Source organism: Bubalus bubalis, chromosome 14 (assembly GCF_019923935.1).
Source record: "Bubalus bubalis isolate 160015118507 breed Murrah chromosome 14, NDDB_SH_1, whole genome shotgun sequence".
Taxonomy (NCBI): Eukaryota; Metazoa; Chordata; class Mammalia; order Artiodactyla; family Bovidae; genus Bubalus; species Bubalus bubalis.
In genome coordinates, this window is record NC_059170.1 from 25711324 (window position 1) to 25734790 (window position 23467).

At 46.8% G+C, this 23467-nt stretch overlaps 1 protein-coding gene across 1 annotated transcript in view; it reads right to left on the bottom strand.

Annotated features, from left to right (window-relative positions):
- APCDD1L (APC down-regulated 1 like) overlaps positions 1-23467 on the bottom strand; it is a 47955-nt gene that overhangs the window by 4004 nt on the left and 20484 nt on the right. The window contains exons 2-3 of the mRNA XM_006049031.3: positions 3244-3382; positions 365-917 (exon numbers count right to left, since the gene is read on the bottom strand). Of these exons, the coding sequence (XP_006049093.2) occupies positions 365-917; positions 3244-3382 (692 nt within the window). The remainder of the gene's footprint in view (positions 1-364; positions 918-3243; positions 3383-23467) is intronic.

The window sequence follows — 23467 nt, forward strand, 5'->3', positions numbered from 1 at the left end:
GCTGCTGGGGCAAGGCAGTCAACTGCAAATACAGTGCAGCCCTGAGTGTGTGCAGAGTGGGGATGGGAGGGGACAGCTGAGCAGAGACCTGAGAGACAGGGACCTGCACCATCCCAGCAGGGGCAGGAAAGAACCCTCCAGAGTCCAGGAGGGCCAGACTCAAGAAGGCAACCCAGGAGTTCCTGCTGGAAAAAGCCAGTCCTCTCCAGACCTGAGGAAAGGCCTCAAGCAGAGGGAAGAGCATGTGCAAAGGTCCTGAGGCTGGCAGACCAGTGTGGGGTTGGAGTCGCGGGGAAAGAGAGCTCCAGGCAGGGAGAGGCCCCACAGGCTCTCAGAACTCACCGTCCCTGGGCCCCAGACTCACCAGGGCGCTCTGCAGCGGACGCTGGTAGCCGGTGGGCCGGTAGTGCCGCCGCTCGGCCCGCTCGGTGTGGATGTCCCCCAGGTAGAGCTCCTCCACCAGGCGAGGCGCGGCCCGGGGCTCGGGCTGCAAGCGGCGCTGCACGCGCACCAGGCTGAGCTCGTGCATGGTGAAGCCCAGGGCGGCCGCGCAGTCACGCTCAGCCCCGGCGCCCAGCAGCTCGTACAGGGCCCCGGGCAGCCAGGCCCGCGCCGGGGGCAGGCGGTGCGCGCAGTCCCGGCCCGCCTTACTGTGGTCCAGGCGCCTGGCCACGTCAAGCAGGGCGCGGCGGCTGTGGAAGACGACGCCCACCTTGTGCAGATGGTAGTCGGCCTCCGTGGCGCCGCGGGTGACCCAGGAGGCCCGGCGCAGGCGTACCCTGCCCTTGATGAGCAGCGAGTGGGTGGGCTCGCTGCACGAGGGGTCCCGGTAGAAGAACTGGTAGGCGCGAAACAGGCGGTTGGGGTAGAAAGTATAGGAGCGGGTGAGGAACTCGGGTCCCGGGCGCACCTCGCAGCTGCGGGGCAGAGGGAGAAGGGTGCAGGGCAGTGAGCTGGGCTCGTGCATGGTGAAGCCCAGGGCGGCTCCGGGCTCCACCTCCCTCAGCCTTCCTCTCAGGCCTGCAGGCTCAGTTCCCCCAGCTGCCCTCAGTTCCACCCTGCATGCTGGGGGCCTTCCCCTCTTGCCTTATGGTCTCAACAGAAGCTTTCCTTCCATTCGGTCCTAAGCACCTTTTTCAGCCGACATCTCCCCGCTTTCTGGCCTGGGTCCCCCAGAGATCCCCATTGGTCCAGGAAACACACAGGCTTTGCAGCCAGAGGCCCCTGGTTCAAATTCCATTTCAGTCCTTCATGAGAAGTGTGACCCGGGATGATGCCCAGCTTCTTCCTCTGGACTCAGGCATCAGATCCACAGGCCGGGCTCCCAGGAAGCAACCAGCACAGTGACGGCACCTGGGAGGTGTTTAAGAAATGGGGGCTCCTTTGCTTTGTGTGGGGAACCCTGTGCTCTGAGCTCCAGGAGGCAGGGTCCTGCCTGTTCTCTCCCCAGTGGATTCCTGGTACCTGCTCCAGGACCAGGCACACACTGGATCCCCCAACCCTGGTCCTCACTGAGTGACTCATGAATGATGAGCACTTACATTGTCTCCCCATTTGCCAAGCTGACCACCACTGCACCCCCCACCCCAAACCAGGTTTCATCCAAGTCTGTGACAGACTTGTTGATCTAAACTGGGGGGGTCAGCACACTTTTCATGGAGAGGGTCAGACTATAACTATTTTGTCTTTGTGGCCAGGTGATCTTTGTTGCAGTTACTCAAGATTGTGGTCTTGGAGCCAAAGTGGCCAGAGACAGTACTGTATGTAATGGGAGTGGTTGTGTGCCAGTAAAGTTTTATTTACAAAGCCAGCCCTGGTCCTCAGGCCTTATTCTGCTAGTGATGAAAACAGGACTCCTGGACCCTGTCACACCCTGGGCTGGGGTCAGGGAGCATCTGGGACTTTCCTGTGGGGGCTCAGTTGGGGTGGACGGTGGATGAGTCCCCCCACAAACAGGCAGTACCTGGACTGTTATTTTCTCAGTATTTTTCATACTGGGGCTGCTGGAGCAGGAGAAACATGTTCTCACCAGCCTTTTCTTTCTATCCTATGTCTTTAATACCAACGTCCCCTTTCTCCCAAAGCAAACAGAGTCGGGGCCTTAGGCAGGCAGTGAGAGACTCGGGTGAGAACTTAATGATGTTGTTTCGTTTTCAGACTTTCTTTTTAGGGTTACCTCCTATTTATGGCAAGTGGCTCAGCTCTCCATATCCATAGTGATATGACACTTCCTTTGAAACATAATCACAGTACTGTAAATGTGTACAGTGTACCAATTATCCCTCAATAAGACTGTCAAAATACATGAATATATTTACACCAACAAAAGCAAGTTGGTTTGAAGAAGAATCGTAAGGAAATCGTAAAGATTCTTCTTAAGAAGAATCGTAAGAAGAACTACCACCTGTAAGAATCAGTACAGGTGGTAGTTAAACACAGAGAGAAGTGATTCACACCCCAGTGTGGGGAGATTTGCCCAAGGGAAGGTAGATGTCCTCGTGGTTCTCAGACTCTGGGTCCTTCCCTATGCTGCTCCCAGAAAGCAGCAGACCCTATCTGAAGGGTACAATGGAGGACTTTCTAGGAAGAAAATACTAGAAGCTTCTAGAACTATCTGGAATGCTATTTTCCCAGGGCAAGAACAGCCTGCAGCCAGCCCCCTTCCTCCCCATGTTCTGTCTCACAGTGACCCTGGCCAGTGATGCCTGAATCCCACCTGGCCTGTGGAAGGTGGGGGCAGAGCCTGGGAATGCATCCAGAGCAACTTTGCAGATCTCAAGTCCCCACCCACCCCAGGGAGCTGCTAGCAGATGTTTGGCAGTGGAATTTCCCCCTGACCTCAGGAGGTGCATGGAGGACGTGCAAAGTCTAGTCCTTGACCCCAGAGTGGGACTGGCCCAAGGGGATGGTGGGTGAGAACGCTGCCTGCCTTCTCTCTGACCCTAGTGGGGAGGACTCTCCTGGCTGCCCCACCAGTGAGGGCAGAATGCTAAGCCCACCCCTCAGAGCAGCAGTTGGGCCTCGGAAACGTCAGGTGAGACTATCAGGCGAAAGGGAGAATTGGGTGGATGGCTCCTTCTGGCCTCCTAGGCTCACTCTGGGGAGGGTGACAAGCAAGCCCATGCCTGGGCAGCCTCTGGACAACCGGATGAATTGTGCCCATTTCACAGATGTGAACACGGAGGTTCAGGGTGAGGTCTCCCGGCCCAGGGGCCTGTGCTCAGTATGACCCTCGGGTCTTACCCAGTGGAGATCCAGGGCCCGTCCAGGCGTGGGGGCAGCAGCTCAGTGACCAGGGCTCTGTTGGGCAGGGGCTGCTGGCAGCGTGGTTCCCAGTGCAGATGGCCCGCCCCTGCCATCCCAGCTGCCTCTGCAGTGCGGGCTGCAAAGCAGACAGACCCAGGTCAGCGATCTGGGTACACCCTAGTTCTCTAGCTGACTGGCACCCCCCTCCTGGCTCAGGGGGCAGCAGAGAGCTAGGCAAGAGTCTGCGCCCACCTGCACCTCCTCCTGTGGCCAAGTGCCACTGGGCGGCTGTGGAAAGGCCCTGCACCAGAGGCAGGAGGCAGCCAGGACCCAGACAGAGGAGCTGGACAGTGGGACTGCCATCCTCTCCCCTACGAGCCCAGGTTCAGCTTGACCTCTGCCCCCTGGAGCAGCCAGACCTGCACCTGCCCCTCGAGGCCACTCCCTTCGTGGTCTCTTGGTGGTGCCAGGCCCAGGCATTGTCCATCCCCCCATGGGTGGACCAGGAAGGCACTGGGGTACACAGTGATGCTCAGGATGTGTGTGGTAGGACCCGGGCTGAAGCACGAGGCCAACAGAGGGGCATTGGGGGTGGGGGACTCAGAGGCCTCATGGAAGAGGGCCCCCCACCCTCTCCAGGGACCCCTCCCTCCCCTACCAGATATGATCATCTGGTGGAGACCAGACAGGCCTGGCCAGATCTTCACTTCTAGGAGCGGCCCGGAGGTGAGAGCACCAGGGCCTTCATCTGCTAAAGAGCAGCAATTGCCCTGGAAACTGTCATCCCCACTCAGAGAGGCGAGCTTGATGTGGCCCAGATGCGGGAGGCTGTAAGGTTGGTGGTGAAACAGGGTCCAAATGTTATAGCCGCTGCAACCCGCTGGCCCCACACCATCGCCAGCCTTCCTAGGGTGTTTCCCCCTACACCACACCAGGTTCAGGAAAGGTGCTCTGGCCAGGAGGCTTGGGGTCCCCTCCTTGCCCCTTCGCAGCAGTCTTCTGGGGCCCCCAAGCTCTCTGCTCCCCCTTGGCCTGCCAGAATGGATTCCTCACTTTCCTGGAGGTCTGGGGTCTCCCTGGGAGACTCTTGGGTTCCCGTGGGACTGGCTGAGAAAGCTGGAATGACGCTGATGGTGACGACACGAGGCAACAGCAGCCCCTGTTAGCTGGGTGCCGGCTCTGGACATCTGTATTCTGTTATTTTATAAATATTTTTACACGTTAGCTCACCATCGCGATGACCCTAGGGAACGGTGTTCGTCTCGACTTCCCATGACGGGCAGAGCCAAGGGCTCAGTGAACTGGGCTCAGCTGGCCCCGGGCCTGGCCTGCCCCAGGGGATGGAGCCAGGCTTGGAGCCAGGCCGTGGGCTCTGGCCTGTCAGCTTAACTGTGGCTCCTTTTGAATCACAGGCAGGGGAAGGGGTTGAAGGAATGAATGAGTGAAAATGCTGCTGCAGCCCTGGATCCTTGTATGTTCCTGCTGTGTCCTACACCTGATTTATGGACTTCAATCAGCCAAATAAGACAGATGGAGACAGACAGCTGGTGCACCAGCGCTGTGGTGTCCCCAGGGACAGGGGGCACTTGGATTGCCCCAAGGGCTGTCAGGGCCACTCCTCAGAGTAACTCCATGCAAGGAGAGTCTTGAAAGAGTAGGTCTGTGCTCACTCGGGCACATCTAGTCTTTTGGAGACCAGAGCCAGGACGCTGAGGCGCCTGAGTTGGGCCAAACGCCCAGCAAGGCTGATTGGGAGTCTGGAGCTGAAATACACTCGCCAGGGTATCCACGCTTCACACCTTCTTCTTGAGCTCCCAAGAAGACGTTGCTTTCACAACATGGTATTTTTTTTTTTTTAACTTAAAAAAAAAATTTTAGTTTTTTTTTTTTGGACACCAAAAACGTTTTGTATTTTGACATGAATCCTCAAGATACCATCTTCCCACTAAGTGTCTTTTAGTTTGTCCTGTTTTTCTGCGAAAATTTGGGATTTAATTAATTCAGGAGATGATGAGACATGGTGGAATCTCACCGTATTCAGAACATGTACACACAAAACACAAAATGGAGCCCTTCTTGGTAAAAAACTCAGAGTGGAGCGTGATACTGCCTCCTGGCTGGAGCTTCAACTTCAAGGTTACAAAAAATGAAACCAACCGATGAGAAATGAACTCGTGAAATGCTTCCAGTCCCAGCTTTGGAGGCTGCTTATAGATTTTCTTTTCTCTCTCTCCCTCTCTTCTCCCCTAGAAAAGTCTGGGCTCAGGAAACCACAGTGGAAAGCAGATGGTGCCATGGGCTGGCTTGCATGACTTTTCTCAGGGACCTGATAGACGGAGTTAAATGCGTGGGCCAAATTGATTTTTATCAACCATGGATTTTTAATTAACAGTGGTGTCCACTTGCCGCCATCCATTATTTACTGTTTACCCACTAATTAAAAATTATGCTGCTTTTGCACTCATAAGAGCAGGACATTTGAAATTAGATCGTGTCGTTGAAATTACCTGCAGAATGAAATCCGGAGCGTCCAATTGCTCAGACCAGACTACTGGGGTTTCAGATCTGATGTGCTCCAGCCCGTTGTACGATTGTGAGTCAGAATGCCAGCAGTGGGCTGCACCGCAGACATCATGTGGAGCCTGCCTGGGGCCTTAGGGGAGAAGACAACTTCGGAGCCTGTCTTGAGCACCAGTACTTTGTGGTCTCAAGAGGTGGTCTCACCCCATAAGCACCCAGGAGGCAGCCGGTCGGCACCCTGATGGAGTGCTTACGTGTGCCAGCCATTCCTATGGACCATCTGCAAGACCTCCTATGGCCCAGGTTCCGTCTGTGCCCCCATTTTGCAGACAAGGAAACTGAGGTTCAGAGGATGGAGAGTTGGCTACCCCAGGCAGGTGCTTCATATTCAATTAACAAATAAAATAGTAAATACACCTAACATAAACATTACCATTTTAACCACTTTAAAGCATACGATTAAAATTCAGTGGCATTTAAGATGTTCACCAGGTCATGCAAACATCAGCTCTGTCGAGTTGCAGAATCTTTTCCTCACCCCAAAAGGAAGCCCTGCACACATTAGCAGTCACTCTCCACGCCTCTCTCCTCTCAAACCCTTGCAGCCACTAATCTGCTTTCTGTCTCGGTGGACTGGCCTATTCGGGGGTATTTCGTAAAATAAAAAATATGTGCCCTTTTCTTATCTGCTGTTCACAACACTTCTGTTAGGTGGACGTGATTATCTTCATTTTCCAGATGAAAAATGGAGTCTTGGGAGCTGGTTTACACCCAGGTGCACTGTCCTGTTTTCTTCAAAGATCATGAAAAGCGTGGGTCTGGATCAATAGGGGAGGGGGCGGGGGAGAGAAGGCGTGCGGTTCGTAGCCAGAGCAGATGGAGAAATATCAGGTCTTCAGATATCTTTCTGTTGGGGGCAAAAAGCAAAAGAAAAACACTCGCTTTTTTTTTCCATCCTAATTGGCTTGTTCCGAGGTTCTGGGAGGTGTGCCAGGTGATTTTAGGTGCAGTGGTGAGTATTTCTTATTCCAGTGGTTATACATCGATTTTAGAGGGTGTTAAAAAGCAGCGGCTGTTACTGTAGCAAAATCAGGTTTCACAGCCCACAAAGATAAGACTGAGTTTTAAAAGGGGTTTGGTCTGCATTGGATTTTTTTTAAAATTAAATGATATTTAATAAGCAACTATTTAATATGTAGATGTGGTCAATAGCCCGAAGGGGTGCACAGAATGGCAGAGGCCAAGGTTATCGCCTCTCTTCCCCCCATGGCTGTGCATTCTGGAGCCTTCATGACCAAGGACAGCAAACTACAGGACTGAAAATGGCAGGACTTTATTCTTTCACAGTCTGGAGACCAGAAGTCTGAAATCAAGGTATGGGCAGGGCTGCCTCTCTCTGGAGGCTCCAAGGGAGGGTCCTTCTTGCCTCTTCCAGCTTCTGGGGGCCCAGGGCATCCATGGCTTGTAAGTGTATCATTTTACTCTTTCCCTGTCTTCACATGGCTGTCTTTTCTCTGTGTGTCTACGTCTTTGTAGCCAAACCTCCCTCTCCTCTCTTATAAAGACATCAGTCACTGGGTTCGGGTCCACCCTTATCCAGTACGACTGCATCTACATCAGCAGAGACCTTGTTTCCAAATAAGGTCACATTTACTGGTACCATCTTTTTAGGGACATAATTCAATTCACAGCCCATACCAAGCCACCCAGGCCTCCCAAGACCATAACCTTTGTCTATTTTCTTCTCTCTCCCTTCCCCTACCATGAACTTTGCATGGCTGTTACATGCTTTGTAAGGGAGCACGTGATGACCAGAGTTCCTGTTCTCTCGGGGAGGCTGGCATTAATCAAGGAGACCCACTACGGACTGTAATTTCAAAGAATCATAAGTGTCTCAAAGGAAATTTACACAATGGCCAAAAACTTCCTAATACACTTGAAGTAGCATTCCATGCTTTTCCTTAGGATCTCCAGGGCCCTTCAAAATTGGCTGTCTTCCAAGGCCATCCATAAGCTCCCACCATACTTCTCCACTGTGTGTTCCTGGGGATGAGCAGCAAAGACTCTCCTGCCTCGGGGCCATTGCAGAGCTATTTCTTGGCCAGAGCACCCTCCCTCTGTTTTGAGCTGGGTGCTCTCTGCTTGCTGCGGCCTCAGCATATTTGGAATTCCTGGCAGGCTGACATCAAACCTTCCCTTTTGCTCTTTTCTACCTCTCTTCTCACCTGTACAGCACTCATCACCTCTCTCAATTACTTACCTGCTTACTGTTGTTAATTTACTTTTATTTTTTGACTTTTCAAGTTGAGATCATTTCATACCTTACAAAAATATTGCTGAAGCAGTAGAAAGAGCTCTACTAGCCCTGATTTCCCCAAAGGTTACCATCTTGCACAGACATAGTACAATGGTCAAAACCAAGAAATTAACATTGATCCCATGTTATGACCTAACCTACAAATTCTATGCAGATATTACCAGTTGTCCCAGTAATGTTTCCTTTCTGGTTCAGAATCCAATGCAGGATCAGACATCACATTTAGTTGTTACATCTTTTTGTTGTTGTTCAGTCGCTCAGTCATGTCCAACTTTTTGCGACCCCACGGACTGCAGCACACCAGGCTTCCCTGTCCTTCACTATCTCCTGGAATTTACTCAGATTCATGTCCATTGAGTCAGTGATGCTATCTAACCATCTGATCCTCTATCACCCCCTTCTCCTTTTGCCTTCAATCTTGCCCAGGATAAGGGTCTTTTCTAACGAGTCATCTTTTCGCATCAGGTGACCAAAGTATTGGAGCTTCGGCTTCAGCCTCAGTCCCTCCAATGAATATGCAGAGTTGATTTCCTTTAAGATTGACTGGTTTGATCTCCTTGTTGTCCAGGGGACTCTCAAGAGTCTTCTCCAGCACCACAGTTTGAAAGCATCAATTCTTCAGCCCTCAACTTTCTTTATGGTTCACATCTCACTTCTGTACATGACTCAGGGAAAAATCATAGCTTTGACTACTTGGACCTTTGTCAGCAAAGTGATGTCTCTGCTTTCTAAGATGCTGTCTAGGTTTGTCATAGCTTGTCTTCTAAGGAGCAAGTGTCTTTTAATTTCATGGCTGCAGTCACAGTCCGCAGTGATGTCTCTTTTTAGTCCTTCAATCAGAAATGCTTCTTGAGTCTTTGTTTTTCATAAACTTGACACTTTTAAAGAGTACTGGCAAGTTATTTTGAAGTGTGTTCTTCAATTTAGGATTTTTGGATATTTCTTCATGATTACATTCAGTTTACATGGTTTGGGCCCAAACCCCAAAGAAGTGATTTTGTGCCCTTCTCAGTGCATTGCTTGAGGAAGCACTGGTGATATTAACTTTGACCACTCACTTAAAGAGGCATCTGCTAAACAACTATTTTCCTCTTTGTAATTAATAATTATCTTATGGGGATATACTTAGAGATCATGCAAATATCTTGTTTGCCATTATACTCCCCCTGCTAATTTTAGCATCTATTGATGACCAGAGATGATTCTTACTTACAAGTTATAACTGTGGTGTTTTCCAAATGGTCATTTGCTAGTTCCACCCTTCTTTCTGAATCTATTAACTGGGATTGTGCTATAAAGAAGCATGCTCTCTTCTCCCTGCTTATCTCTTTATTTGATTATTATTTGTATTAGTGTGAACTCAGCGATATTTGTTTTACAGGTTACAATCCATTGCTATCATTATTTAGTCTGTAGCTCAAATTATCCCTGTGGCCCTCAGGAGCACTATCGACTTACTTCCTGGGTCCTTTCTAAATGCATTTGTTATTTATTTGTTTTAGCATGTCCTCACTTTTTGGCACTAGATCTTCTAGGCTTATTATGTCCATATTCCTCCAAGGTGTCCTGGTTCCTTTTATTGGAGAATGGTATTTAGAAACCAAGATCTGGGTGCTGGGTGCTCACTGCTAGTGAGGCATCACTCTAGGCACCCCAAGTCTCTCTTTTCTTTTTCCTTCCTTCCCTCCCTCCCTCCCTCTTTTCTTTCTCTCTTTCTCCTCCTGCCCTCCCTCCCTCTCCTCTTTCTTTCTTTTCGTCCTTTATTTCCTCTTTTCTTTCTCCCTCCTTTCCATGTGGACAGGCCCTTATCTCTCTTGTTCCCTGCCGACTCCCCAGCCCCTTAGGACAGTGTCCAGTGGATGCTAACGATCTGTTGTGTCAAGACATGGACACCACTTAGGACAATGCCTTCACATAGTTAGCACTCAGTAAATGCTAGTCGTGGTCGCTGCTTTTAGTTGAATGGATGAATGAATGACTCATGCTCCATGAGATCAATGCCCATAAATTCCTTGTTGACACTTCGCCCATCCCTTGGGGCTTCCCCTCCCAAAAATTGGCTGGTGATTTCCATCATGTGTGTGGCTAATAGGGTCAGGCTTGAAATGGAAGTGAAGAAAAAGAAGGCTTGCAGCTGTTGGGATCTCTAAGAATCTGGCTGAGGGTAGAAGGATAAGTAAGGGAGTTCCCAGCAGGAAGGGAACCCTGGTTTATCCAAGCAGGGAGAAAGGAAAGAGAAGTAGTCAAAGGGAGATTTAAGTCTAGCCTCAAGTGCTGCTGAGAGTTTTGAGGATGGGTCAAATCTGGCATAAGCACCTGATGCTAGCTCCTTGGCTTTAAAGCCTTTTTGATCCTTGGGGCCTGCCCCGCAAAACTAGGACCTTGATATGGTTCTTCATCCCAGGGCAGGCTCCAGCCTGGCTCCACAGCACTGCTCAATAGACACATACTGTGAGTCACACATTATAAAAAGCCAAACAGTAGCAGGTGCAATTAATTTTAACAATATTTTATCCAGACCCAATAGTGTCTGTAATACATTCAACATGTATAAATACGAAAACTAGCGGTGAGATATTTTATACGCTCTTTGACACACAAGTCTTCGAAGTCGGGTGTGCATATACATTCCAGCACAGCTCAGTTTAGACGGGTCACATTTCAGGGGTTCAGGGGCCCTTCTGTACTGGATAGTACAGAGATGTCTGCATCAGATTTCACTGTATCAGAGGTTTTCAAGCTGGTTTCCAAAAACCAGAGATGTTTTTTCAGGAGAGAAGGGGAGACCCAGTAAGTGGGACCCCGGCCTTTTTCAGCCCACGAAGGCCCCCCACCCTTTGCTCTGGTTTATGTCCTGGGAGGCTAATTAAGATCTGCTTTGAAAAAAGTGTTCTCTTGCTTAAAAAAAAATCTGAAACCCTCTGGTTTATTTCAAAATCCTGAGCTTGAGGTAATGCACCTAGAATGTCTGTACTTGGAAGCTCACACACGTTTTCAATAAAAATCCCCACCCCAAAATAACCTCTCTTGATTAGAGGCGGCCGCCCTTTACACTCTGAGAAATGCTGGTGTGCAACGGCACACAGGGGACGTTTGGCCAACAAGCTTCCGAATCCGGCTGTTGAGATGGCAGCCGTCACCGCGTTGCTACAGCAGAAGACGTGCTTTGCAAGGCGGCCACGGCACAAAAGCCACGCAGGGTTTCCGTTTAAACTCCCCTGAGAAGGTCACAGATTGACATGCGGTGACGGTACCAGCAAGTCACAGAAATATGAACACAAACTTTGAATTCTAAGGAGCCTAAACTTCCCCCTCTGGTGTGGACGGCCAGCCCTCAAACCCCTCATATGGCCCTCATTTGGCTGTAATTGAATCTCATTATCCATCTGATCCGAGGGTCTTTGCCTTCAAGGCCAGAGGGAAGGGGCGTTGCGGGGGAGGGATTGGACAGGACAGACTTTGTATTCTTGGGAAACTCAGAAATGGCATGCTCTAGAAAAAGGGCACTCTGCTTCCCCAGCCCTGCAGCTTCCCGGGACTGACAAGTGTGCCTGCCTTTGCATGGTGAGTTTGGAGAGTTCAAAATTGTCCTGAGCGAGCAACTTTCTGCTCCCTCAGGACACGGTCCCTCCTGAGGGAGCAGAAATTCTGGAGGGACCGCGTGCCTAGGAAAACAGATTCTGAGCTTCTGAGATGCAGGAGGGCCTCAGACTCAGATGTCAGTGTGTTGAAAAGCTGTGGAAGGAACGTAGCTTGGTTTGTCACTGTCTCACCTGTTTTCCATGAAAGTTCCAGCGTGGGCTGGACCAAGGGATTGGTGGAAAAGGTGGACATTATAGGTGCTGCTTGGAGAAGGCGACTGTTTTATTATGCTTGTGTTTCCAAAATTGAAAACATGTTGTTGAGGGGACTGGCTGACCACGTAGATCTCTCCCCAAGGCCTGTGTTGAGCGTTTCCTGCTAAGCGGAGAGAAAATGCAGGGCTTATGGGATGGGAAGGGAAGGGGGGATTTGGGAGACAGAGTCTGGCCCACCAGGCCTGGCTCATCAGCCAGGTTTTTTTTTTTTTTTTAATTTGTTTGTTTGCTTAGGAATGTTCCAGTACTAAAACCGTTCCCATCAAAACTCCCTGAGCCCCATGATAATGCTAATCACTCCTCTCTCTGGCCGGGTCTTCCACCCGGATGAAAACTAGGAATTCCCAGCCAAGGTCCAGCTGCTTCCAAGCAGCCGAGGCGTCCGGGTGATTCATGGGAGCTTTTCCCTTTTCACCCAGATGTTCTGGTGTCCTGGACACATGTCCTCCTGAGCTCAACTTGAGTGTCTGTGTTCCCAGATCTGCACGTTGGCCCTGTAGATATTCATAATTTATACCAAATTTCCGGCTTCAGCCTCACCAGCACCTGCCTTCTCTCAGGGAAGAGCGGCTGACGACCCCAGGAGGAGAACGCCTGACATTTGGCCCAGAGCCTCTGGGGTGGGGTTGTCCCAGCCACCGCTGGGTGACTGCAGTGGGGAGATAAGGGTCTTCCCAGGTGCCGATAATGGTAAAGAACCCACCTGCCAATGCAGGAGACATAAGAGATGTGAATCCCATCCCTGGCTTGGGAAGATCCCCTGGAGGAAGAAATGGCAATTCGGTGATCTTGCCTGGAGAATCCCAGGGATAGAGGAGCCTGGCAGGCTACAGTCTATGGGGTCACATAGAGTCGGACATGACTGGGCATGCATGCAGCAGATAACAAATTTGGTCGATACTCTCCACAGATACCAGCCCTGTGCTTTGAGGGGAGTAACAAGTGGCGTGGGGGTGGGGTGCTGTGCTGGAGTGTGAGATCTCTGCTGGCTTCTGAACCTGCCTGGGTCCCACCGAGCATTCTAGTGCTGCCCTGAGGGCTGTAGTTACAAGTCCGTGTTTGCGAAACAGAACGTGTGTCTAGAAGTCTCCAGTTGCATTGCATCCTTGTTCGCTCTCCTGGCAGAAGACTGAAGGTTCCATTGTTCTATAGGACAGGAATTTGGCAAGGCAATCACAAGGCTTTGACACGTTCAGTAAGAAAGAAGATGTTGTGTCCTCGCCGTGGAGACTCCAGCAAAGAGGCTCAGAAGGGACCTTGGGGAGGCACCTTGGGAAGCTTGGTTGTCCACCAGGTCTTGCCTGGAGGGGCCAAGAGTCCTCTTGTTTCACGGAAATACTTAGGTTTCGAGGAGAGAGGATTGGAGACTGTTGGTCGCCTCTTGAGTGCCTTTGGGTCTGAGAGCGGTCCGGAGGTGTGGGGGGGTCCCGGGTCGCAGCCCCCGGCGTTGGGGAAGTACACCACGTACGGGGCTGTTCTTGGAAGTGTCCACAAGGGGGCCCTCTTGAACTTTGGTTGGGGCGGTTGGGCGGCCTCGGTTGAAACCCAGCACCGTCTCCTCCAGCCTTGGCGTTCAGCCGAGGGCCAGGGGCTCTCTCCGCCCACCTTGGCGCTGGTGGAGGAGCCCTTGGAAGGCCGGCTCCGGGGCCCATGCCTTCTTACACGTGGGGGAATCTTGGGCTCCACTCCTACCAAGAACGCATTTGGAGACCCAAGGGCGACGGTCACGGGGTCACCAAGCTTGGCCTCCTTTGGAAGAAGTTTGCAAGGCAGAGCAAACGCTCCAATTTGGAACCGTGAGAAAGGGGTCCGGGAAGCTTCATAAACAAACAAACCATCCCAGCTCCTCTCGGCCTTTCCCCAAAGACGCACATGGGAGGGCCTTTGGGTCAGCCACGCTGGGAAGCATGAAGATTTTAAATGCAAGAAAATTATTGCAATTTAACAAGTCAATTTTTCTTACATTGTGTTGAGATGGAGTTCATGGTCTCTTCCATACATTCAAAATCAGGAATTTCCCAGGAGTGTAGTTTTGTGGGGAAACCTACATCATGTTTTGAAAAACCCATTTTGTTAGGCATTACCAGATTTTATTTTTTTTAAAGAAATGGTAATATTTAATTACTGCATTATTTTACTGTCTAGAAAATTAATGTGCTTTTGGAGTTTCAGGAGAAAGGTGAGCTGTAAGTCCGAACCCTGTTTTTAAATTACCATACAAATAGAATCCCAAGGATGTAAATATTGGCTTAAGCGTTGCAGGCAAGGCGCAGGAAATGCTCTGGCTTCCTAAATGTTAAGTAAACAGGCTTGTAATTCTCACCTTCCCTTGCCACCCTGGATCAAGGGTTCGCATCCCAGGGAGGCATCCCGGGGAGGGAGCTCGCAGCTCACTCAGGGGACACAGTGAGGCTAACTGTGTGACCACAGTGGATTAAATTTTGGGCGTCTAGTTACCATACTGACAAGACACAGGTTTCCTGTAGCTCTAGAGACTGCAGAACCCACGTTTACTTATCTGTCGGGTCCTCACAGCAAGCCTTTGGGGTAGGTCTTGGGGTTGCCCGCATTCCACATACGAGGAAACAGAGGTTCCAAAAAGGAGTGTCTGAGAGTGTCTAACTTCTGTCACACGAGTCGGTGGGTGGAAAGGCCCCAAATCCAAACCAACTGTGTTCCATGCAAACCCCACGGTCCTTCCAAGTTCACACACAGGCCCAGGTCTCTGCTCCACATTGCACCTACCAAGTGCCCGGCCATGGGATAGCAAAGGTGCTTTGACAAGGGGGCACACGGCCTGATGTTTTGCACCCGGGAGACAGAGGTGGGTGTTCTGGTCCGGTCTGCCAAGAGGAGCCTTGCCGCCTCTGTGCTCCTTGAGAGTCTTGAAGCAGGAGCGGCTTGATGGGTGGAGAGGGCCGTAATGGGCCCTGGGCAGAGGCTGGAGGGGTGGGGAGGTGTGAAAAGCAAGCCGGCTGAACAGGAAGTCATTAGTCCCCAAGCAGAGAGCAGCAGAGAGCACACGGAGCTGAGCCGGAGCCAGCAGGCAGAAGAGGGAGAGGCAGGGAGCAGCAGGAGCTGCATGGAGGATTGCCCGCCCTCACCCTGGGGGAGTGAGGAAGCCTCGCGGGGGCAGGAGGAGAGCCAGTGGGCATTCTGAAAGGCATGCTTTCCCAAGGGCACTGTGCCCACCTGGGTGGCACAGGGGTAGGTGATGGACAGTTTACCTTTGAAGTCTACCTGTCTTATTTTGATTCAGCTCGATAACTGACACATCCAGCCTGGAATTTTGTTAGCACAAGGCTAAAGCATACAAGGATAGATTAATTTTTAAAATAAGTGAAAATGAGTTAGTTGATTTGGAGAGAAAGGTTGACCCTATTATAGGACAGGAGAATCAGATGTGGCCAACTGCTCTTGGTGGCTCACAGTGACAGCGGCTGGGGACCGAAGAGCTAAGGCTCTGTGGGCTTGTGGTCAGGATGGTTGAGTGTATGCAGTGGTGGTGGGGCGGCTCACAGTGACCCGTGGGAGACCACCTCAAATCCCAGCATGAAGGTGAGGCTGGGGAAGAGGGGTTCTCAGGAGGAGGTGCCAGGGTGGCTGAGATGTGGGGTGAAGACAGGGAGGAGGGAGTGTGTCTGTGTGGGTTCTCAGCCGGGAAACTGGGGTCTGGGAGTCCATTCCTGAGAAGGGGGCCTGGGGAGAGTTCCATTTTGGGCGTGTGTCATTTGAGGAGCCAACAGGGCATCCAGGAAGAGCCAGTCATGAGGAGCTGGCTTGGCCACACACCTGTCCACAGCACATACATGGGCTGAGGACAGAGGTCAAGTTAGCCAGAGGCAGAGTCCCAGGGCAAGCCGCCCTGCTGGAAGGGGCAGGCAGGGGCCAAGGAGCCCCCACCCCCACCCATCCCTGCCGGAGATGGAGAAGCGCTGGGAGCAGGTTGTGTGTGAGTAAGGTGGCAGATACAACACGAGACACCCACTTACATTTGATATCCAGATACAAAACAAGCTTTAGCATCAATGTCTCAGTGATTGCACTGACGAGTGTAGGGGTTTGGAGAAGAGAGACAAGACCAAAGGGATAGATAGATTGCGTTTTATGGCTTAATTATTATTTTTATATAAGTTCTTCCATGCCATACACAGGGCAAAAAATAAATAGATAAATAAATCAGAAGATACATAAAAGCATGAAGGTGATGTACAAGCTCACCCACATCACCTCACACAGAGCACACTGCCATTACCCTGCTGGTACACAGGTGACTCCCTGAATTCTAGAGTCTGGGTTGTCAAGAGAGCTGAGCACAGGGACCCTGGTCCCCTTTGATCCTCTACCACAATATCTGGCCCATGGCAGGCGCACAATACATTTTTCTTTTTTTTTTTAATTTTATTTTATTTTTAAACTTTACAATATTGTATTGGTTTTGCCAAATATCGAAATGAATCCGCCACAGGTATACATGTGTTCCCCATCCTGAACCCTCCTCCTGCCTCCCTCCCCATACCATCCCTCTGGGTCGTCCCAGTGCACCAGCCCCAGGCATCTAGTATCGTGCATCGAACCTGGACTGGCGACTCATTTCATACATGATATTATACATGTTTCAACGCCATTCTCCCAAATCTTTCCACCCTTTCCCTCTCCCACAGAGTCCATTAGACTGTTCTATACATCAGTGTCTATTTTGCTGTCTCGTACACAGGGTTATTGTTACCATCTTTCTAAATTCCATATATATGCATTAGTATACTGTATTGGTGTTTTTCTTTCTGGCTTACTTCACTCTGTATAATAGGCTCCAGTTTCATCCACCTCATTAGAACTGATTCAAATGTATTCTTTTTAATGGCTGAGTAATACTCCATTGTGTATATGTACCATAGCTTTCTTATCCATTCATCTGCTGATGGACATCTAGGTTGCTTCCATGTCCTAAATCTTCGTAGACTTTTCTTTTCACACACATGTATGCATATTCAAAATATATATATGAAAGTGAAGTGAAAATGAAAGTCACTAAATCGTGTCCAACTCTTTGGGACCCCATGGACTATACAGTCCATGGAATTCTCCAGGCCAGAATACTGGAGTGGGTATCCTTTCCCTTCTCCAGGGAATTTTCCCAATCTGGGGATCGAACCCAGGTCTCCTGAATTACAGGCAGATTCTTTACCATCTGAGCCACAAGGGAAGCCCAAGAATACTGGAGTGGGTAGCCTATTCCTTCTCCAGCGGATTGTCTTGACTCAGGAATTGAACCAGGGTCTCCTGCATTGCAGGTGGATTCTTTATCAACTGAGCTATCAGGGAAACATTTATATATATATATATATATATATATATATGTTTTCATATATATACATATTTTTCATATATATATATATGAAAAAAATAGGACCATACTATGTATATTATATGGAATCTATATTTTTAAATTAATAATGGATTTTGGAAATCTTTGAGGAAGGCTGGCCTTTTAGGACTGGAGAGACTTTGAAGGCAGTCTTTGAAGGAAGAATCTGAGGAAATAATGAAATGGCACAAACAGAAGAGGTAATAACCAGGGAAAGTGATGCCCTAATCAAGAAGAGTCCAATAAAAACAGGCTAAACTCTTCAAACAAAACAATATGTGGCTTGCAGCGGAATTTTCAAAATGTATAAAAAAGATGTAAAATGAAAAGCGAAAGTTGCTTTCCACCCTGAAGCCCTTGTTGCTCCCTCCAAAGTGAATCATTTTAACGGTTTCTTGTGCATCCTCCCAGAAAATGCATTCACGCCAATCTCTGCATATAAATGTAAATGTTTTTTTTATTTGGCTGTTAAATTTTTTTTATGAATGCAATCTTCCTATACACATCGTTCTGCATTTTGCTTTCTACACTTAGATTATTGGGGCTATCTTTCCATCTTAGCCTTCTCTCTTTGTGGAAAAAACAAAACAGTATTCCATTATATAGATGAATCTTGATTTAGTTAACCAATCCTCTGCAGATAGTTATTTAGATTGTGGTCAATTTTTTTAAACATACAACAACATGTTGGACATCCTTTTAATATATCTTGGTATAAATTTTATGGATGTCTTTTAGAGAAATTCCTAACAAAGAAATTTGTATGTGCATTTAACATGTTGATGGGATTTGACCAAATTGCCCTTTAAAAATGCCATTTCAATTTACCTTCCATCAGTGGTATATGAAAGTATCCATGTCCTTACACATTTGACCACACTGGATATTATCAGACTTTTCACTTTTTGCAAATCTAACATATGAACAATGGAAGAGAAATTAGAGGCTAATGAAAGCTTATGGCCAAACACATATTTTTGTGTGTGATTATAAAATACTGCTAAATAAAGGGGCACAGGTTAATAAGCAGTTACTCCACTAACTTGGATTCATACCCTTATGATTATTTTTATTACCACCACTCTGGGTAAAGCCATCATTTCTCACCTGAATTGCAGGGAAGCCTCTGAGTTCTCTGGTCCCCTGAATGAGCGGAAGTGGGACCTGTGGAGACTCTACTGAGGGCAGAAGCCAAAGTCAGCATTGAGGGGCAGGGAACCAGGACTTTACAGGGTTGCTGGTGCCCCTTGACACTTAGGAGAAGTAAATATGAATATTCTCCTGTGGAAAGCATGATCATTTTAGGTCCCAAAATTTTCCATGATGTCCCAGTTAAAGATCACCAAATACATAGTAAACAACCCACTATGGAGTAAGAGTTAGCAGAAAGAAAAGGCTAACATACCAAGAGCTTCAGATATTGGAGTTACTATCACATAATAAAAGTATGTATGAAATATTTAATGAAGTAAAATATGGAATTAAAAAAACGAACAACAGACATGAACCTATAGAAATGACCAAACGGATTCAAAAAAGAATCAAATGGAACTTTAAGAAATAAAATAATGTACTTGTTGGTATAAAAACTTAGTACTTAGATCATGGGGTAGATTAGATGCTGTTGGAAAAGGAATTAGTGGACTGGAAAATAGATGCAAAGAAATTACCCAAAATTCAGGAAAGAGAGTGGGCTAAAAACTTTAAAAGGCTTTAATAGACATAGCAGCTATAATGAGAAAGCCTAAATAATATCTCCTGGAAGGAGAGAAAAGAAAGTTATAGAACAAGCAATAGGTGAAGGAAAAAATGTCTCAATATTTTCTAGAAGTGATAAAAGAACCAAATCATTGGTACCCAGAAGGACAGTGAATACTAAGCCGGATTAATAAAAATAAATCAACAATTGAATCTGCAGAACACTGAAGAGAAGAAGAAAAGAGCCATCAATCTGGATTTTTTTGTTTCAGTTCAGTTCAGTTGCTCAGTCGTGTCTGACTCTTTGCGACCCCATGAATTGCAGCATGCCAGGCTTCCCGGTCTATCACGAACTCACAGAGTTCACCCAAACTCTTGTCCATCGAGTCAGTGATGCCATCCAGCCATCTCATCCTCTGTCATCCCCTTCTCCTTCTGCCCCCAATCCCTCCCAGCATCAGGGTCTTTTCCAATGAGTCAACTCTTCACATGAGGTGGCCAAAGTATTGGAGTTTCAGCTTTAGCATCAGTCCTTCCAATGAACACCCAAGGACTGATCTCCTTTAGAATGGACTGGTTGGATCTCCTTGCAGTCCAAGGGACTCTCAAGAGTCTTCTCCAACACCACAGTTCAAAAGCATCAATTCTTCAGCGCTCAGCTTTCTTCACAGTCCAACTCTCACATCCATACATGACCACTGGAAAAACCATAGCCTTGACTAGACGGACCTTTGTTGGCACAGTAATGTCTCTGCTTTTGAATATGCTATCTAGGTTGGTCATAACTTTCCTTCCAAGGAGTAAGCATCTTTTAATTTCATGGCTGCAATCACCATCTGCAGTGATTTTGGAGCCCCAAAAAATAAAATCTGACACTGTTTCCACTGTTTCCCCATCTATTTCCCATGAAGTGATGGGACCAGATGCCATGATCTTAGTTTTCTGAATGTTGAGCTTTAAGCCAACTTTTCACTCTCCTCTTTCACTTTCATCAAGAGGATTTTAGTTCCTCTTCACTTTCTGCCATAAGGGTGGTGTCATCTGCATATCTGAGGTTATTGATATTTCTCCCAGCAATCTTGAATCCAGCTTGTGCTTCTTCCGGCCCATCATTTCTCATGATGTACTCTGCATAGAAGTTAAATAAGCAAGGTGACAATATACAGCCTTTTCCTATTTGGAACCAGTCTGTTGTTCCATGTCCAGTTCTAACTGTTGCTTCCTGACCTGCATATAGGTTTCTCAAGAGGCAGGTCAGGTGGTCTGGTATTCCCATCTCTTTCAGAATTTTCCACAGTTGATTGTGATCCACACAGTCAAAGGCTTTGGCATAGTCAATAAAGCAGAAATAGATGTTTTTCTGGAACTCTCTTGCTTTTTCCATGATCAAGCGGATGTTGGCAATTTGATCTCTGGTTCCTCTGCCTTTTCTAAAACCAGCTTGAACATCAGGAAGTTCACGGTTCACGTATTGCTGAAGCCTGGCTTGGAGAATTTTGAGCATTACTTTACTAGTGTGTGAGATGAGTGCAATTGTGCGGTAGTTTGAGCATTCTTTGGCATTGCTTTTCTTTGGGATTGGAATGAAAACTGACCTTTTCCAGTCCTGTGGCCACTGCTGAGTTTTCCAAATTTGCTGGCATATTGAGTGCAGCACTTTCACAGCATCATCTTCCAGGATTGGAAATAGCTCAACTGGAATTCCATCACCTCCACTAGCTTTGTTTGTAGTGATGCTTTCTAAGGCCCACTTGGCTTCACATTCCAGGATGTCTGGCTCTAGGTGAGTGATCACACCATTGTAATTATCTTGGTTGTGAAGATCTTTTTTGGACCCTGCCAAACAACCTTTCAAGATTAAGGATGAAACAAAGACACTTTCAGATAAACAATACTAAGAATGTTTATGACTGTATGAAACGATCTTCTATGCAAAGGAATTTATGATGAAGGAAGGTCTGATTTTTAAGAAGATATAATGAACAAAGAACTTGAAAATGTTGTAAATCTAAAAAAAAAAACTGAATAAACTGATGATCTGTAATTTTGTAGGGTTAAAAAAAGGACATCAACAAAATTACTGGAAAACAGTAGCATGTAATTTGGAGGAGAAATGATCAGGTTAATGTTCTAAATTCCTTGTACTATCAGGAAAAAGATTAAGATATTAAGATGCTATAATTTCAGAAGTAGCCACTAAAATAATAAATAGTATTATATAACTTCTAAATTTGAAGAAAGAAAAAATGGTATAAACAGAACCCAACCTTATTAAAAAAAAAACTACAACCCTTGTTTAAAAAAAAAAAACAAGAAAATAGGAAAAAATAAAAATAAAAAGCACAATTTTGAAAACTAAACATGATAAAACAAATCTCATTTACTAACCTGTTAACAGACACTATTAAATTGGATGTTTAAAACTCCTGCTTTATGTTATTTATATACTTGATGTGTAAAGACACAGAAAGGTTGAAAGTAACAGGATTGAAAGTCCTTACCAAATACAAAATAAAAGGAAACTGATATCAGATAAAATAGGATTACTAGAAAAAGCATTATTAAGGATAGTGATCAATCCATAAAAGATCCAATCTTCCAGGAAGATATGACTATAAAATGGCATCAAAATCCACAAAGCAAAAATTGCTACCGATATAGGGAGACAGTGAAAAATCTGTCATCTTAATGAAAGATTTTAGCACAGCTCTTTGAATTGTGTATAGGTCTGGCAGACAAGAGTAGTAATATAATGATACACAAGACTTAAAAAGACACAACAAACATGATTCATTTTATACAGATGTGTGTACAGTACACATATACATGTACCTGTGCACGTGTGTATGTATTGTTTAAATGTATATACACATTATTACTGTGCCAAACAATTAGAGAATGCACCTTCTTTTTTTTCTTTTTGAGCACACATGGAACATTTACAGAAGCTGACCCATACGAGGCCACAGAATGTCTCAACAAATTCAAAGGACTGGTATCATACAGGTGACACTTCTATAACCGAAATAAAATAAGAATCAGAAATAAAAACAATTAAAAAAATCTGTGTTTGTAAATTTAAAATACTTAAAACAGTCAGACATCAATTAAGAAATACAGATAAAATAAAGAAATAGAGCTTAGAACTGAGAAAAAAGAGAAAATAGTCCCTATAAAAACACATTTCATATGTGGAGAAAGCAAGTCTTCAAAGTAAGCTTATAGGCTTATACTTAAAAGAAGAAAGTCTGCAAGTTAAAGATACTTATCCAACTGAAAAAGGTAGAACATGAAAAGTAGGGTAAGCCCAAAGAAAGATAAAGGAAAGAGATAATCATAATAAAAAAGAAAGCAGACATTGATAAAGTAGAAAACAAAGCTTTGAAAGACAATCAACAAGGCTCAAGTTCATTCTCTAAAATCCTTTATAAATGGGAATCATCTCTGGTAAGACTGATCAGAAAAACAAAGAAAGAGCAGCATAGTGGCTGGGTGGGGAGAGATGAGAGGGAAATTAATAATACTGGGAGTGGAAAGGGGACATAACTACAGATCCTGCAGCAATATTGAAAAGAAGCTTCTGATCCAACAACAATATAAATCATCTATACCTCATTAAAAAAAGTCCATGATCTAGTATTTATACATACTGGTATATATACAGGGGTAGTTCTATAACTGAGAAATTGAACAGTAATTTACCACCATCCCCCAAATAAACAAAAGATCCAGGCTAGGGTGTTTGTACAAAAGAGTTCCACTAAAGGCTAAAGAAGCAGATCATTCTGATGTTACATAATCTCCTGCAAAGAGCAGGAGGAAAGGGCAGCCCCGAGCTCCTCTGTGGTCCTTTGTGCACACAGGGCAGTTCCAGGTTTTGTGGAGCCTGAAGTTTATTCAATTTATAAGACCCTCCAAAGAAAAGGGCTGCAAATTTATACAAAAATTCAAAATTGGCATAAAAGTACATATTGATTGAAAATGAGAAAAAAATCATATGAGATTACAAATTTTATACAGTTGACAAATGTTAAACTAAGATTATGGCATCTGGTCCCATCACTTCATGGGAAATAGATGGGGAAACAGTGGAAACAGTGTCAGATTTTATTTTGGGGGGCTCCAAAGTCACTGCAGATGGTGATTGTAGCCATGAAATTAAAAGATGCTTACTCCTTGGAAGGAAAGTTATGACCAACCTAGATAGCATATTCAAAAGCAGAGACATTACTGTGCCAACAAAGGTCCGTCTAGTCAAGGCTATGGTTTTTCCAGTGGTCATGTATGGATGTGAGAGTTGGACTGTGAAGAAAGCTGAGCGCTGAAGAATTGATGCTTTTGAACTGTGGTGTTGGAGAAGACTCTTGAGAGTCCCTTGGACTGCAAGGAGATCCAACCAGTCCATTCTAAAGGAGATCAGTCCTTGGGTGTTCATTGGAAGGACTGATGCTAAAGCTGAAA